General features: G+C 39.4%; 1 protein-coding gene across 1 annotated transcript in view; it reads left to right on the top strand.

The window, feature by feature from the left end:
- The window catches only part of SLC6A2 (solute carrier family 6 member 2), a 79,426-nt gene that overhangs the window by 22,039 nt on the left and 41,521 nt on the right, over nt 1–15,866 (top strand). Inside the window, exons 2-3 of the mRNA XM_009469218.2 lie at nt 1,175–1,306; nt 5,106–5,343. Coding sequence (XP_009467493.2) covers nt 1,175–1,306; nt 5,106–5,343 — 370 coding nt within the window. The remainder of the gene's footprint in view (nt 1–1,174; nt 1,307–5,105; nt 5,344–15,866) is intronic.

Below are 15,866 nucleotides of genomic sequence, written 5' to 3'. Positions count from 1 at the left end.
CTAAGGAGAGTAGTCAGTCATTCAGAATATGTAGTTACTCTGTCAGCTCCTTATTTATCAAAAAAATCTAATCATTCTTTACACAAATTTTACATTAATTGAACTGTTCTGGACCAAGTAAGCTATGCAATAAAATAAAAACTATACTTGACAGGTACCACAAAGCAGAGGACTGACAGAGCATCCAGTTATTAAACACAACACCAACTATAATTGTGTTATAATATCATATGTAGCCATGCATTGGGGGAGTCTTTGTTCTGTAAACTGCATCATATAAAATAGCAAAGAAATTTTCAGGTAGTTTCTACATTAGATGATCCTTTTGTATTTCCGTGGGCAATACTTTTTATGATAGTAGCACTGACACATCAGGATTTTTCCACAGGTGACAGTTTCTGTGGTATGACCTCACAGGAGAATCCTTAATCAAGTAAAGTTATGTATTCCAGGAAGGTGCCAGCAGCCCCAGCACTGTCCTGCTGCAATATAAAGACGCCGTACTTGAGCCCAGCAGTGAAACCAGAGCAGTCCTAGTACATATTCCACATTAATGGCGACGAGTATCACTAGGTTGGAGAAGGGGTGCATTCTTTAACACATTTCATAAGAATAAGGGAATTTATTATAGCAAAACCCAAAATATGCCATGGAAGCCCAAATTCTGTATGACTGACCAATAGTGATTCATTTTCAAGCCAGATGTTCCCGCAGCCACCTTACACAGTGTGATTTAAACCACACTTACAGGAACTTGCATGACATTTTTTTTCTGCTGTTGCTGGCCTCCACACTCCCTTTTGAATATACTACACTAAAAAAACAACATTTTTCATAGTCCCTTTCCCTTTCAGCTCTGCAAGTGTATTCAGCATAATTTCTTTTTCAGTTAGGGATTAATTTTCAGAGATATACTTTTTTCCCTTTGAATCCAAAAAGCAAAGGGGAAACATTAGCGGGAAATAGGAGCCATGCTCTACAGCTTTTTTCAGGGGTTCTGTCTCTGAGACCCTAAAAAAAATACAGGAAAGGGACAAGAGAACATGGGTTCTTCCTTCCTAATATTTTCTTTCTACTTCCCAAAGGCAGCGGCTTTGTCTTTAGCCAGCAAGCGACAAAGAAAGCAAAATGTAACCAAGACATAGACTACAATGTCTAATTATTCTCTTTCCAGGTGCTTTTCTCATTCCCTATATCCTCTTCCTAATCATTGCTGGAATGCCCCTGTTCTATATGGAATTAGCACTGGGACAGTATAACCGAGAAGGGGCTGCCACTGTATGGAAAATCTGTCCCGTTTTCAAAGGTAAGTGTCCCTCTGCTCACTTAAATAGCACCATGAGGGTGCCACACACTTGTGATCACAAACAAAGTAAAGGTCTCTCATCTTTCCGCAGACAGTGTGATATTTGCTGACCTTTCCGCAACCCTTGCAGTCAGAAGCCTTTTTGTTATCACAGGTGGAGCACAAAATGGGAAAAGCCACAGAAATCATCTTCAGGGTTATTGCTGAGGAGTGCAGCAGAGGGCAATGAGCACGGGCAGTTCAGCCCTGTCCTCGCTTTCCCTTGCATTATTGGGGAGTGGGAGGAACCGAGTATCTCTAGGTGGAGGGAGAGGCTGGCAATGCAAATACTTAGAAATACCAAATCCCATCCAGGTCAGTTCAGCCCCATCTCTCCCAGTGACTAACATAACCACTGACTCCATTCAGTTCATTGTGTGGAGCTTTCTCTGCAAAAGTCAGCATACCACAGTGGCCAGAACACTAAAATGGAGTTGTGAAGACTGTAGTTCAGCCGCTAGACTTGTAACATCACACGAGTTATCTGTGGCTCTGTACCTCAGTTTTCCTGCCTATGAAATGGGAGCAATGATTCTGATAGACTTTGTAAAGTGGTTTTCAAATCTAGCAATGAAAAGCACTTATTAAAACCTGAACATTATTATTACTATTGAGTGTTTTCCACTAGGGTTAACTCTCCAGCGTCACTGAATAAAAGGGTGTGAAGTGTTGTCTTGTGCACTGAGTCGCAATCATTCTGCAAGGAAGAAATAGCTGAGGTTAAGTGTTTGGATACTGATCAGGGTGTTTGGCATCGATCAGGGATAAAGGGATCTCCCTGAGTGAAAGAAGCCATATGCTTTCTGAACATGGAACAAGTATTTCTTAAGGAGCCTCAAGAATTTTCTTAAGCATTGCTTACCAGCAAAAATTGTAAGTTCCCTTATCTCTATACCAGATTATATCTAAAATCTTATGTAAAAGCCTTTTCAACACAGAGCTATCTGAAATGAAACCACTCAAGCTCAGCTGATCTTAGAAGCTTACAATTCAGATCATGTTCATCCTGTGACTGACGAAAGCTGAGGAGCTTAACAATAGCAATCCAAACTTGGCGGATCCGGTGCTTGGATATAGGTTACAGTGAGTAAATGTTAGTCATGTTTCTCAAAATACAGCTTTCCTCTTCACGGAGGCTAGTGCCGCAGAACAGGAAAACTGCAGGGTTTTTTCTTATCAGTCAAACCCAAAATCCACAGCAAAATTAGAGATACAATAAAAAATAAATAAGCGAGCTAATAAAATATGTGCCCCAAAATTTCAATTCATATAGATTTACCTAGCCCTTCTATAATCCCTTCACGGGAGACAAAATTCATCCCAGCACCTGGGAACCTGAAGACCCTTGCTCAATCAAAATTCCTGCTGGTATCAGTTAATACCATTGGATGGCAATGAGGATTTTCAAAACCTAACTGCAAATTTAGACCTTAAGGATCTCAAGGTGTTTGAGCCAAATACCACTGTGCTCAGAGGTACTCTATCTGTTGACTTCAGGATTGAAAAGATGATGAGAAAGGAAAACAGAACTTATTTCATGTATAGTCTTGTTGACATTCCAGCTGTGTTTGTAAGCTGACATTTTCAAGGTGGACTAAACATACATTACTGTTGATTTTTAAGTGTTCATATTACTAGGATATAGAATAGCATAAGTTATTTGATTCTCAAAAAGTAATAAGCATTGAGTTGTATTTGCACCTTAGCACTGGTATGAACTCAGTACTTTTAAAGTTTTGACCAAATCTTCTGACAACATGCAAACACATTTTACTGCTAATGCTTTTGAGTTGTTTCTGGGATAACTCAAATCTCTCACTCCAATGCAAAGTACACCGTCTACACAAATTTGTAACAGCTTCTCTAAATGAAAAGCCCTATAGTACTAATTTTAGCTATGAACATTATTGCTATGAACTCTAAGGACTCTACTGCTAATGAGATGCTGTCATAACGCATCCAATTAAAAATATACCCTGTAACCGTTGCAACACAGTCTGTTTTCATCTCTGCATTTTCCAGGGTCTATTTTAGAGTGTGGGTGGTGCAGCATTACTTTTAAGAAAAGCTAGACCTAGAAATCGGAGAGCAAATTCATTCCTGAACATTCGTATGCGTTCAGAGGAGTGACATTTAAGATACATTTGATACAGTATTTTTTAATCTTAAATATCTATCATTGTCCTCCTGAACTGGAAGAATTTCAGGAACAGTTTTTTTAAACTAATCCAGTTTCAGTGCAACATATATTATTCGTACTTAGTATTTTAACAGTCACATTAAGATTTAAGAATTATCCCCTTGGGTGATTCCCCACCCCACTCCATTCTATTGATCACAATGTATCACTAGAGTTTGAGTGTTAATGTAGTGGATTCATTTAAGCACCAAGGATTTGAAGATACAGTTTCATCTTTACTTTCGCAATCTTTTCCCCAATGTTAGGGATGAGCAAACTGGTCTATGTATTAAAAGCCTCCTGAAGAGCGAAGAGTAACTTTGGTATATGCAGCAGTCTTTGAACTGCCCACTCCTTCGGGGTCAGCATCTGTTCCTTATGCAAATTTTAAACCAAGTATTAATACTCAAAGTGTGTGCTACTTCCTTGCTTTCTCAAGAAATATGAAAGCCTAATAATCTCGAACTGCTAGGCCTCCAATGCAGTATCTCCAAAACACTAAACTGAAGTAGAGGTAAAGGTTTACACTTAGGAGCTGTGACGGTACAGTGATGACAGCCATAAAACAGCTGTAGCTGTACCTGTTATATATACAACTATGTATGTTATACATACAACTTTGGGGTAGGATTCAGAGAACAATGCTGTGCACAGAGTAAAGGAAGAATGATAGAAGCCAAGGTAAAGCAAGCTTCCTGAACAATTCTGGCAACAAACTTTCATTCTGCTCTGACATTAGTACCAAAGCTTCCTCCCAAACCATTGGATAACGTCCATTTTCATGAGGAGAACATGCACTCTCTGGGTCTCTCTCGCTAAAGGCAACCTCCAAGCACACTTCACAGCACGCAAAAATACAAAACAAATGTTCAAAGTCAAAAGAGAATGCTTACAGTGGGGATTCTGTAATCCTGGGGAGATAATGAAATAGTTTGAAGGTCCACACACAGTTTAGCCCCAAGCTTGATATTCACCGAGATTTACTGGCATGCCCAAGAACCGCTTGAGCCACTCACTGGAACAGCACAGACTGTTTCATGCATGTTTTGGACCTACTTACAAGCTGACAGAAGCCAATCTGGAGAGTAACAATGGGAAATAAACAGGAGAGGGATCAGTGTCTGTTCCAAACTAGCTCAGGGTGGGAATGTGAGGCATAGGGAAACTTCACTTAAGTCTTGAGCTTTACTTTTCCAAGAAAAGTTGCCAAGGACTCTGACATTATGAAGATGAAGCGAGTTTCACTCCTAACATGGGCTTGCAATCTTCTGCATTGGAAGCAAATCAGCAACAGAGTTGTACAATAGCAAATTTTGACATTGCACTGCTTAATTTCTTTTTCTGGCAAACATCTGGATTTGCTAAAAGCCAGTTATTTTCCAAAATCATTAATGTAATTTTTAGTTTTAAGGTCAGTGACACTGTGTCCACATGTGTGTATGTAAATGTCAAAAATTCCTTTTATTGGTCTGAAGATCTAAAATGAATTTGCAACCATGTATGGCTGACTTTAACTACAGTGTTTGCATATACTGTTGCACATAAAATGCAATGTATAATCTAGTTTTCCTTTGTCTTTAGGTGTAGGCTATGCGGTGATACTCATAGCTCTTTACGTGGGTTTCTACTACAACGTTATCATAGCTTGGTCTCTATATTATCTATTTTCATCATTCACATTTGAGCTTCCCTGGACAAACTGCGACAACAGTTGGAACAGCCCAAACTGTACAGATCCCAAACTCTTCAATGCATCAGTGCTTGGGAATGGTACCAAATACTCCAAGTACAAGCTCACTCCTGCAGCTGAATTTTATGAGTAAGTGTGGACTTGACTTTGCTATTTATACAAAATCCTATGTCTAAGAGTGTTTCCTCCGGAAGGTAAAATAGCTAGCATCCAGCCTCTAAAATAAGCATAAGACTAAGGTTAAGATGCAGTTGCAATGTTGATCTGTATTCCTGTGTGATTAAGACTCTTGCCTCTGCAAGCTTTGTTTTTTCCAGTACAAATGCAATACTTGCCACTGAGCAATATGGAATTGGACAAGACACAAATCCTCCCTCATGTTCCATTTTTATCTGCACCAACTTTGCCAGGGCAAGGAAACACAGGAATATTCCGACAAAGACAACTGCATGCCAAACTGAGCTGATTTTAAGGCTTTAAAATAATCATTTGTTCAACAGACTTGGCCTGTTTCTCCACTTGCAAAATATCTCAGAGCACACCTCTGTTTGCTCAGCTGCTTCAATAGTTCAATGAAGTGAGATGAAGTACTGAGCAGGGAGGAGAGCACCACCGTTGCAGAAAGACGGGCTTTTTCTAATTCCGAAGCAAAAAAGTATTCTGCGAAATGGGCCAAAACAGGCAAAGGCACACTCAAATCCAACACTTGGAATCAAAACGAAAAAGTTATATAAATTAACAACTGAACTATAAAACAAAGATATCAATCTGTGTATAAACAATTGCATGATGGACATCCAGGGGAAAATGGGATTTGCTTAGGATAAAGAAAGAAGGGTGGGCATCAGGCTAATTAAATCAGCTGTTGAATTAATCTGAATAATCAATTAATATTTCTGTGTGGGGAATGGAAGGATATCAGGGCACACACCTGCTGAGCAGCGAGTCCTACCCTGTAGAAACAAAGGGACACCACTGTTACTGTAAATAACCGTGTGTGTGTTACACCATGCCTGGTTACAGTAGGGGCCTTGAGGTCTGTGTTTATAGCTCCGAAACATTTGTGGCTGCTGTTTCTCCTCTGAGGACAGCACAGTGAAAGATCAGTAGTGATACACAAACTGTTGGCAGGGGTTTGGGTAAACTAAACTCAGTGCTTTGAAAACAATAAGGGGGGTTGAGTTCAAAGGAACTCACTACAATGGCAAATAATGGCAGCTAGGAAATCTACTGCCCTTACAAAGACAATATGTGATGTGTTCATAACTCAAATGTAAAGAGAGATCATTTATAGCTAAAGGCTATATACACATATAGTCAGTTAAAAGAACCTTTGAAGTGAACTGTAAGAAATTATACATTCAGCATCTTCAGACGAAGAACTGCATTATTACAGAACTTTCACGTGAACAGCATTTAAAAAAAAAGGTTTTCTTTATAAATTTCTTGTGCTTAAGCCTTTGTAAAGCAAAATACCATCCCTATATCTTTGCTTTGCTCCTTTATGACTTAAAGCAGTTCCTCACATTTTCTGTTATCACACCATGCCTGGGGTATGATTTTGAATTTGTAGCAGGTGAGCTAGTGGTAGAATCTGTTCACAATGTTTTGATTCAGTTCCACTGATCTGGGGAGCAGCTCACTTTGTGATTCTGTCTGTACACTGAAACTTGAAATATTAGGGTTCTTTCCTTACCATGAAATAGATTCAAGGTTCAGTTTTCAGAAGGTAAGAATAAAAAGGGAATTTGACATTTCGTTATGCTTTGATCCCTGAATTTTGGGGCAGTAATTAAGTCCCTAGGTCTTGTACATATTAGCAACTTGATTATATTGCAAAAATGAGAAGAATAACCACTCAAGTAACACAATCTATAACATCTGCTTCCCCAGCTGTAAAAACAGGGAATCACAAGGGGCACTATGTTCACTTATGCAGTATTTGGATTAGCTCACCAAGTCCAGCTGTAAAGCTCAGGTGCGGACCCAAACGTGCGCAAAATTGTAGTGTATTCAGATCCAACCTAATAAAGACAGCCCAATTCAGAAAGCAGTGTTTCTTCTCTTATATCAAATAACCTAACTCATTCCCATGGTCTTTTTACAACAGGGAGAGCTGAATCTTCTGATTGTAAAGTTTCATATTATATGGAACAGGGTCAGGAAATAGAAGCGATGATGTAATGTTAAACTTGCATCAGTATAATGAGTTTACAAAATGACGCACCATTTTTGGATACAGTATATTGTTAAGCAATAGTTCAAGTAAGGGTCTTGACTGGCTACATTCTCTCTGAAAACCCCTTCAAGTAAAGGCTGAATATTCCTTTAAGAATATTGGGTGTCCTTATATCATATTGCACTACCGCTTGAACAACTGCTGAACTTGACCCAAGTGTTTGTGTAGGCATCACACCCGATTCTTCCTGGTAGATAGCCATTAGTCACTTTTAATCAACAAATCTTTGCCAGAGGAGAACTACAGTTCCTGACAGAATAGTTTGTGTCAGGTCAGTCTATTCCTCACAGCTAGAAATCCTAAATTATCAACTGGATAGCTAATTGATCCTTCCTCAGTAATACTGTGGATGAGTAAGAGTTTTTAAGTAACAGCATCATCAACAGTTTCCAAATTCTATGATCATGTTTACTTTCTTAAGGTTTGTGCTGCTATCCAGTGTTGCCAGATATTAGCAATAACAGAAACAATTACTTTTTGGGCAATAGATTTAATATAGCAGATTTCAGATTTTGAATTTTGATCAATTATATAGAGAAACAAGGAAATAGAGCAGCTACTTCTATACCAGACGGAAATCAAACTATGCCACTCAAACTTCAGTGCGATATCTATGGAAGCCCAGCCTCCGCACTAACACAAGGTACGATAATTAGCATTATTAAAACAGAGATTGCAAACAGCAATAGCACTGGTGCCCACTGCAAAAATATCATAGAAAGGGAGTGATGTTGTCAGTGGAGGTTAAAATAAGTTCCACTGTTCTCCTCAGTACTACCAAGGCATAGGAGAAACCATCCAAGTTGGAGTATTCGGGGCCATGTTTTCAACCACAGTAACCAGCATAACAAGAACTTGGTGCTCTCTGTTACTGGGATGCACTGCAGCTTATGGAAAACTTAAGAATGCTGAATGCCCAAGCACTTAAGTCTTCAGCCTCGAGACTACGTGGGAAGTGGTACAGCTTGAACTTGATTCTCTAGGTTGTGTATTTACATCAAGAACATACACAAACTTTTGCCTTCTGGTGAATTGGAAGCAGGGAGACCAAAAACACCAGACGTCTATTTTGCAGTTGGAGAATGACTGAAAAGAGGTACTTCCAAAATAGGCCACAAGCAGAAAGCTGGTGTGGTTACCCTCAAGAGCTGCCAGAGCCAACTGTCTCTATCTCCACCAGCACAGGAATGAACTGTAGGAAGAGTTGGGAGTACCGTGATGTGGCAGCTCACCGAATACTTCAAGAAAGGCACCTCTAAGTTCAACAGAAATATGCTGATTCTCACAACTTATATTGAGTGAGAGAAGGGAAAACTTGCTAAGAATCTAGGCCAAATCTTTCAGCTGTCCAGTGTTTGGCAGGGAGGGAAAGCAGGGAGAAATCTCTAAGCCTCAGACTTGGAAGAAATCACTTCAAATTGCAATTTCCAAGCCAAGGCAGTGACAGGCGGACTTTGACAAACATATTTGGCTTTTGTTTTCAAGCCTTAAGAGTTGGGCAATAATTCAGGCTGAAGTGGTTCTACACTTAGGCTTTCTAAAGTGTTTCATTTTACTAAGCCCAGTTTCAGTCATTCAGGCTTAATTCAGGCCAAGGTGCCACTGACGTCAACTGGACGGTTGCTTACAACAGGAATACAGCGTGGAATGGGACCTCTACAATACCTCATTATAGATGGTTAAAATCAATTATAAACTATTTGTACACCGAAAACTTAGCAAAGCAAGCACTCCAAAATCTGATAACAACTGGTGCCCTACTGCTAGTAATAGTCAGTCATAAGAGAAATCCAGTTAGGAATAAAATGTGAATTCCACATTTCTTTGGAGACACATATAACTTTAATTACTTCCCTCTTCAGTGGTTTGGAATTAAACAAAAAAAAAAGGCAAAGGACCTTCTATCCTTTCAACATATATTAAAATAATTCATTATAGACATTTTTTTGGGAGAACACAAGTGCATCACTGCAAAAACAAGTTCCCCTATCTACTCCATATCACTCCTATTTAAATACTTCATCTGAAAACGGGCATACTTTATATTTGTTCTCTCCATTCTTGTGTCTGGGAAAAGTTTGTTACCATCTTGCTTTCATTTAGGCTGATAATTAAAAAATACCAGTTTGGAGGAACAAAAGCAGTAGTCTTCTCACGAGGTACTGCGCCTGTAAAAAATCATGATCTGTTGTAGGAACAAATCCTGGCAATTTTTTAAACAAAATAGTGAAATTGTCAACAAATGTATTGAGCTACGGCTATTTTCCTCTGATAGGAATTTTTTTCAGGACTGTAATCCATTCTTTCTGTGTAAGAAATAAAACACATTTTCGCAGGGAAATTTTCATGCCAGCTTCAGTAAAGGAAATTCACAGAATTCACAAGTCTGCCCAGATGTGAGTAATTACAGCTACCTAGGAACAAGGAATAAAGACAACGTTCAGTCACGGCAGTCTATGTCTATTGTATTTATGAACATAAATTTATGAGGACTGGGTGAACCAAGAATATCCTGAAAAAACCCTCACCCTGTACAGCAAAGGTAACTTTTATAGACCAATAGGTTTGTGCTTTGGGTACGAGTCTTCACAGGAAATATCACAGGCCAAAGGGTCCGCATAGTTCAGTGGCACGTCAAATGGAGTGATCAACACTATGTGCTCCAAAGGAAGATGGAGGAACCTATCCCCATAAAACAAGTGTTAAGCGACCTCTCCCAAAAGAGAGAAAACATCATTTCAAAAGTAAGCATAAGGAATTGTCCTGGTTTCAGCTGCTTTTAAATGCTTATAAAAACTGAATCAGACGACAAGAACTAATGAGAGTGGATAGCCCTATATTCTGCTAATCACATCTGGTAAGAAAAGACTCTGAGCTCATGCTAAACATGATCAGCAGTTCTCAATGATATACCACTTTCCTGGACAACAACCTCCACTGAATACATCTGAAGCTTCTTTAAGAGGTTTCTCCACAGAACATTCATACCTTATAAACTAATTTGAGAGTTTGTAAGCAACGAGAAATTAAGAACCTCTCTAGACATCTAGACTTACTCATCTTTTGCATCTTAATTGAAAGGAAAGTTGTCAGATGTTTCCGACAGGTTTCAAGTTGAGTAGCAGTCATCTGTTTACCTTCATAGAGATCACGCAATCAAAGACTAACAATAATTCTAGACAGCTTCTGTACCTTCACCCCTAGAAAATCCCCTGAATGTAACAGAACTCCTCCTCTGATTTCAGTGGGCTTAGAATCAGGCACATTATTTAATACTTTACGTGGGAAATTTACAGCCACATTGCTGAAATAGCAATAGGCAAGCTGCTTTACTAATCAATTCAATATTAACTGCACAGGAATATTTAGGGAGTGTTTGGGTGCATTGTTTATACCTCCATAGCCTGAGCCTCACATATTTGCATCCCTAGACATTGTACATTTACTTTTTGACTGCGTTGACTTTTTTGGACTCAGTAACTAAGTAACTCAATCTTTCTCCTTTTGACTCGGTGCACAGAAATTTCTGGTACAAATATTTATGTGCATAAAATAAAAACAGCTATTCCACAAATATTTACATGCACAGCTTTGAAATTTACTTTTCACATATGTTCACATCTTCACATTTGTTGACCATTTACTTACACAAAGAGAAAAGAAATTAAATGCAAGTACAGTGGAAGTCAATCCATATAAGTGTGTACAAATGTTCTTAGGTTTTGGACAGCTTTATGGAAATGATTCCTAAATCACAACACGCCCTTGTGTAGCAAGTCCAGAAGACTGGAAGAATGACCACTTTGCCAACTTAAATTTGCCAGGGGGCTTTATGAGATATTGCAAATGTCAAGAGCTGCACGTTATGCTGCACGCAATTGGCTTGCTTTGTGCTAACTCCTAGGCGGAATTCTAACTGCTTATGTTTACATACAGAATCCTAGGTAGTTTGGTAGTGGTACTAGGCTCTGGGCAATAATTACAGCAGCTGAGGTGAGTGCTGCAGCATGTCCCCCATATTACCTTGGATTTGAAATCCTGGCAAGCAGAAGCAGAGCCTTTCTCTGCGGAACATCTCCACCTGCACATATTGCTCAAGGCAAAGCCAATAAAGGTGTTGCACACAACGAAACACCCATTTATTTATATTCACCTGATTCACATCAGATGTTCTCTATGACACAGTACTGACACAGTATCACCACTAGTGTTTTATGTGTTGCTTCCCACAGGGGAAGTGTTTGCTCATCTGAAACTATCACATCTAGGCATTAATCCATGAAAAGGTTACAAACTTAACCTCACTGTGTAAAGGACCAAGCATTACAACAAATGTCAAACCATGAAGTGAGCATTCATTTGTTTAAACGTGTCAGCGGTCCTCAGTTTGTGGCACATGGGCCTATTCCTGTGGTTGACTTTTTTCTGGCAACTGTGTGTCTTTCCACATAGCTCTTTTGAACTCAGTAAAGCTTCATGAAAGCTCAACAGCTTCTTTGGAGGGTCTGGGGCTCTTCCTTCATGACCCTCCTGTCTAGGGCAGTGCATGGCCCAGTGAGAATGCTGACTGAAGCACCATTTAACTTGCTGACTAAGGGCTAGGGCAGCTAGGAGCACATGGGCTCTAAGTGTTTTGCTACCTATCCTCAAACAATAAACTTCTCAGGAGTTCAGTATTCATTAGATCTACAGAGGGGTGCAATTCAAGTGTTTCCATTCTATCTGCAAATCTCAATACAATGGGTTTAAAAGCAGATTTTGAAAATCTCTTTTTTCAGAGTGCTTTGCAGACTTGAATGTGCTGAAGTGTGGCACAAATAGCAAGGGAGGTCAGAATTTTTAAGTTAATGGGAGAATTAAGCTGGGTAAGGACTTAAGTGAGTTCAGATAAAAATTCTCAGTGAATGAAGAGTTTAGTCCTAGTGGCCACATCTAATTTCAAGAATATTGTGATTCAAAAAAAGAAATACCATTTCATTTAGTACAAATAATAAATATGCCAACCAGAGCGCCACTGGTAAATTGTCTTTCTGTAAGAGATTCAAAATGTAGCTTTAAGTCCATTACATGGCTCCATTCTCCAACACAAGAGGGAGCTGAAATATCTAGAGAAGCAGAAGAACCCAGACAACAAAGGTGTTGGCAAAAGACAATGCAATATCCAACAGAGCTGGAGTGACTACGTCCAGCTGAACCCAAGCTGGCTGCTGCAGAGCCCCTGGCATGCCTCTGAAGCCTGCCCAGCGCTCCAGGGTAGGGGAGAGGTACGTAGTGCGCATGTAGCACTGCACGTCAGATGTCTCGGCACCACTCTCCTATGTTCTTGGCTGTGGGAGAGCACTCTCCTAGAGCCAGGCTATCCTGCATTGCAGTGATGCCATACCCAGAGCTCTTTACAAAGCACCGAGAGGCACCCAAGCATCAGACAGCAGCTGTATGTATGGCAGAGCTGGGTCTGAACCAGGCTAACCCTGTCACACTTTGCTGACTTCATGTGGAGCCACTCTGCTATCTCTGCACTGCAGCCCTAGCCCCAGAATTACAGTGAGGAGACACTGGTGTTCAATCTGCATGGAGCCAACACAGGTCTGCAGGGTTTGCACCACAAGCTCTGCCCCACACAGCTGTGGATATACACCCAGTAGATGCAAAGTGCTGTGGAAACAGTACAGTGGAATTTAAGCAGTGCTGTACCTGAAGTAAAAATACCTGGAGCCTGGCAAACTCAGTGTAAAAAGAACTCCATCCACAGCTGCTTAAAGCAGATAACCTAACCTTCCATGGATAAAAGAACCAACTGTATTTTATACTCTGAAGGAAACTGGCAGCAATGACAACTGAACTATGGTTGCCCAAATATATAACACAAGAGATGCACGTAGGAGAGCCTTCTAATTGAGTACAATTACCATGCTTCAAATTGCCTTCTAAATTGAGTATGCAATTTAATTTCTATAGATTGCACACTGTACACACTGACAGTCCTTTTAGCATCTTCAATCTACAATTTGCATTAAGTTTTAAATCATAAAAAACTAGTCTAACTACCAGAATAGGGAACAGAGCTCAGGAGACCAGGACTATATCTATTTATATCTTAGCCAATTTGCTGATACTTACTCTATGCAAGCCATTTGGATTTGATCCCGTAAAAGTGACTACTAACTTTCAGAAGTACTTGGAAGTTCTTAAAAGTACTTAAGTTTTTATAAGTACTTAATATGTTAACTAACAAATGTATTTGTTGGTTAACATACTAATTTGCTGACAAGTTGATGACATTTTTGGAATCTGAACAAATCTGTTAAAACACATCTAAAAATTGTTTAGATGAATGACACCCTTCTATTGGTCACATCAGATTTAGGCAAATAACTTTTGCCTTTAATAAAAAAAGAAAGAATGAGCCTATAGAGCTGTGTAATCATATTTGGATTGAAACCTAAAATTATAATTGATTTGGGATTGGTAAAACAAGGCCTACTCCAAGACCTTTAACTTGATCTGCTTGTACAAAAACCTTCTAAATTTTCAAAATACAATCATGTAAATCTCCCTAGGGATGAATAATACAAAAGACTCCTTAGAAAGTCCTTAGAAAGAACCAGTCTGACAAAAAAGTCTAGGAGAATTCTACACCTAAAACTCTTACCTCCTGTTTTCTGGCTATGGTTTAAATATTTTGGAGTGAACAAGATACAGAGTAATTTTCAGATCACAACCCTTGGCATTTCTTTTTCCTTTGGTTTAGTTCCCTGTTTATACTCAAACACTCACCACTTCCATAAAGAGTATGTTCTGAATTGCTCAGAGTGGAGACAAAGCAAAGGTTTATAATATTCCTTATTTTATAGATGGGAACACTAAGACACAGAGAAGTATTTATTGGTTCCAACATTACCTATTATTAGAACGATGACTGGATCCTTCATTTACTGAGTCCCACTGAGCAGCTGCCCTCCTGCCTCCTGGATAATTTGTCTTTAGTAGGGTTTATGTACGAACACCGAACAGCTGGGCTTCCTGTTGGCTCTTTGCAATCTGACACCAAATTAAAGAGGACCCAAGTGCTGCACAAAGACAAAACAGAAGACAGAGGTACCAGCAAACGAATTGCTGTTTGCCTGTTTCAATGGAGGTGAACTATCTCCCTTTAGCTGAGTGCAGTGTGGAAGTAAGGCAAGAAGTGGTGCCAAAGTTATTGGGTAACTAGGGGAATCTTCGCAGCAGAGAGCACAGGGAAGGAGAGGACCAGAAGAAATCTCCCAAAGAGAGAAACCAGAATCTCTGAATGCAGCTTCAATCTGAAATCCCTTCACATTCCTGCCTCTCTTGCAGATAGGCAGAAAGACTCTTGGGACCCCTATTCCCAGTGATGTACAGTCTCAAAGTCATTGCAAATGTAATTCACACTCCCTTACATGGCAAGCAGTCTTAGCGTAAATCAGGCTCCTCTGCACAAATCCCTGATAAAAAAAAAAAGTTAATTTCTTATCTCTAGTGCATGTTCTTTGAATCTTGGTGCTGTACTAACTAAATATTGCTAGAGCTCTGACTAGAATATCAGAAAGCTTAAACAATTTATGAGCTCCTCTTGTATTTTGCTCAGCATAATATGATAGGTCCATCTTCTACTTTGTCAGCTCCATCTGTTAATGTTTATTCTCAATCTTTCCCCTATAACATTTTCTTCTCCTTTTTGCATGTATTTCTCATCTACTTTCATTCTTTTCTCAATAACAACAATCTGCAGGCAAAATACTAATTCTAGTTGTCTTACTGCCTCTGATTTTTCCTTTCTCTTTGACTCAGAGTTGTGAATTACACACATATTTTCTCCAAAAAATGACTGTTTTTCAAAGAACATTACAGAGCTACAGCCTTCAAACCAAGAAGATTTAGTCTATTTAATACTTTGGCTGCTTCTCTCCTCCATCTCTTCAGATGTCAGCACATCTTAACCTAAATCACAGTCTAGCCTAGGTCTTCTATGCTTTATGGTGCCGCTGGAACAGAAATGTAGCTTCTAATAGGTAAACATTCATGAACTACTTCCCAGCAACCCTCAAAAAGGGAACCTTTTGGAAAGCTTCTGACTTATCTTCAGAGGCTACAATGAAAAACAAATAAGAAAAAAGGAAAAGGAAGCAAAACGCGGCAGAATTACAGCTCAGAAACAGCAGCTGTCTATGAAGATTTCCTTGCTTAGCTGCCCAGTTACACAGCTGTTTTGACTGGTTACAAAAGTATTTTTCTCTTCCTATTTTATGATCCCTTACCCTGATTAAGGGAGCAGAACTCTTGGAATGGAGATTCTCCTGAAAATCCTGGGAATCCCACATTTGAAATGGCAGTTCTGGCAAGTGTTCCAAACAGTAAGACGCATTGCTGGCTGCTTCTTGGAAAGCAAACA

The sequence above is a fragment of the Nipponia nippon genome, unplaced genomic scaffold (genome assembly GCF_047370975.1).
Source record: "Nipponia nippon isolate SJK-2023a ecotype South Korea unplaced genomic scaffold, ASM4737097v1 scaffold_7, whole genome shotgun sequence".
Taxonomy (NCBI): domain Eukaryota; kingdom Metazoa; phylum Chordata; class Aves; order Pelecaniformes; family Threskiornithidae; genus Nipponia; species Nipponia nippon.
The sequence above is the reverse complement of the archived record's forward strand: the minus strand, read 5'-3'. Positions and strand labels throughout refer to the sequence as shown.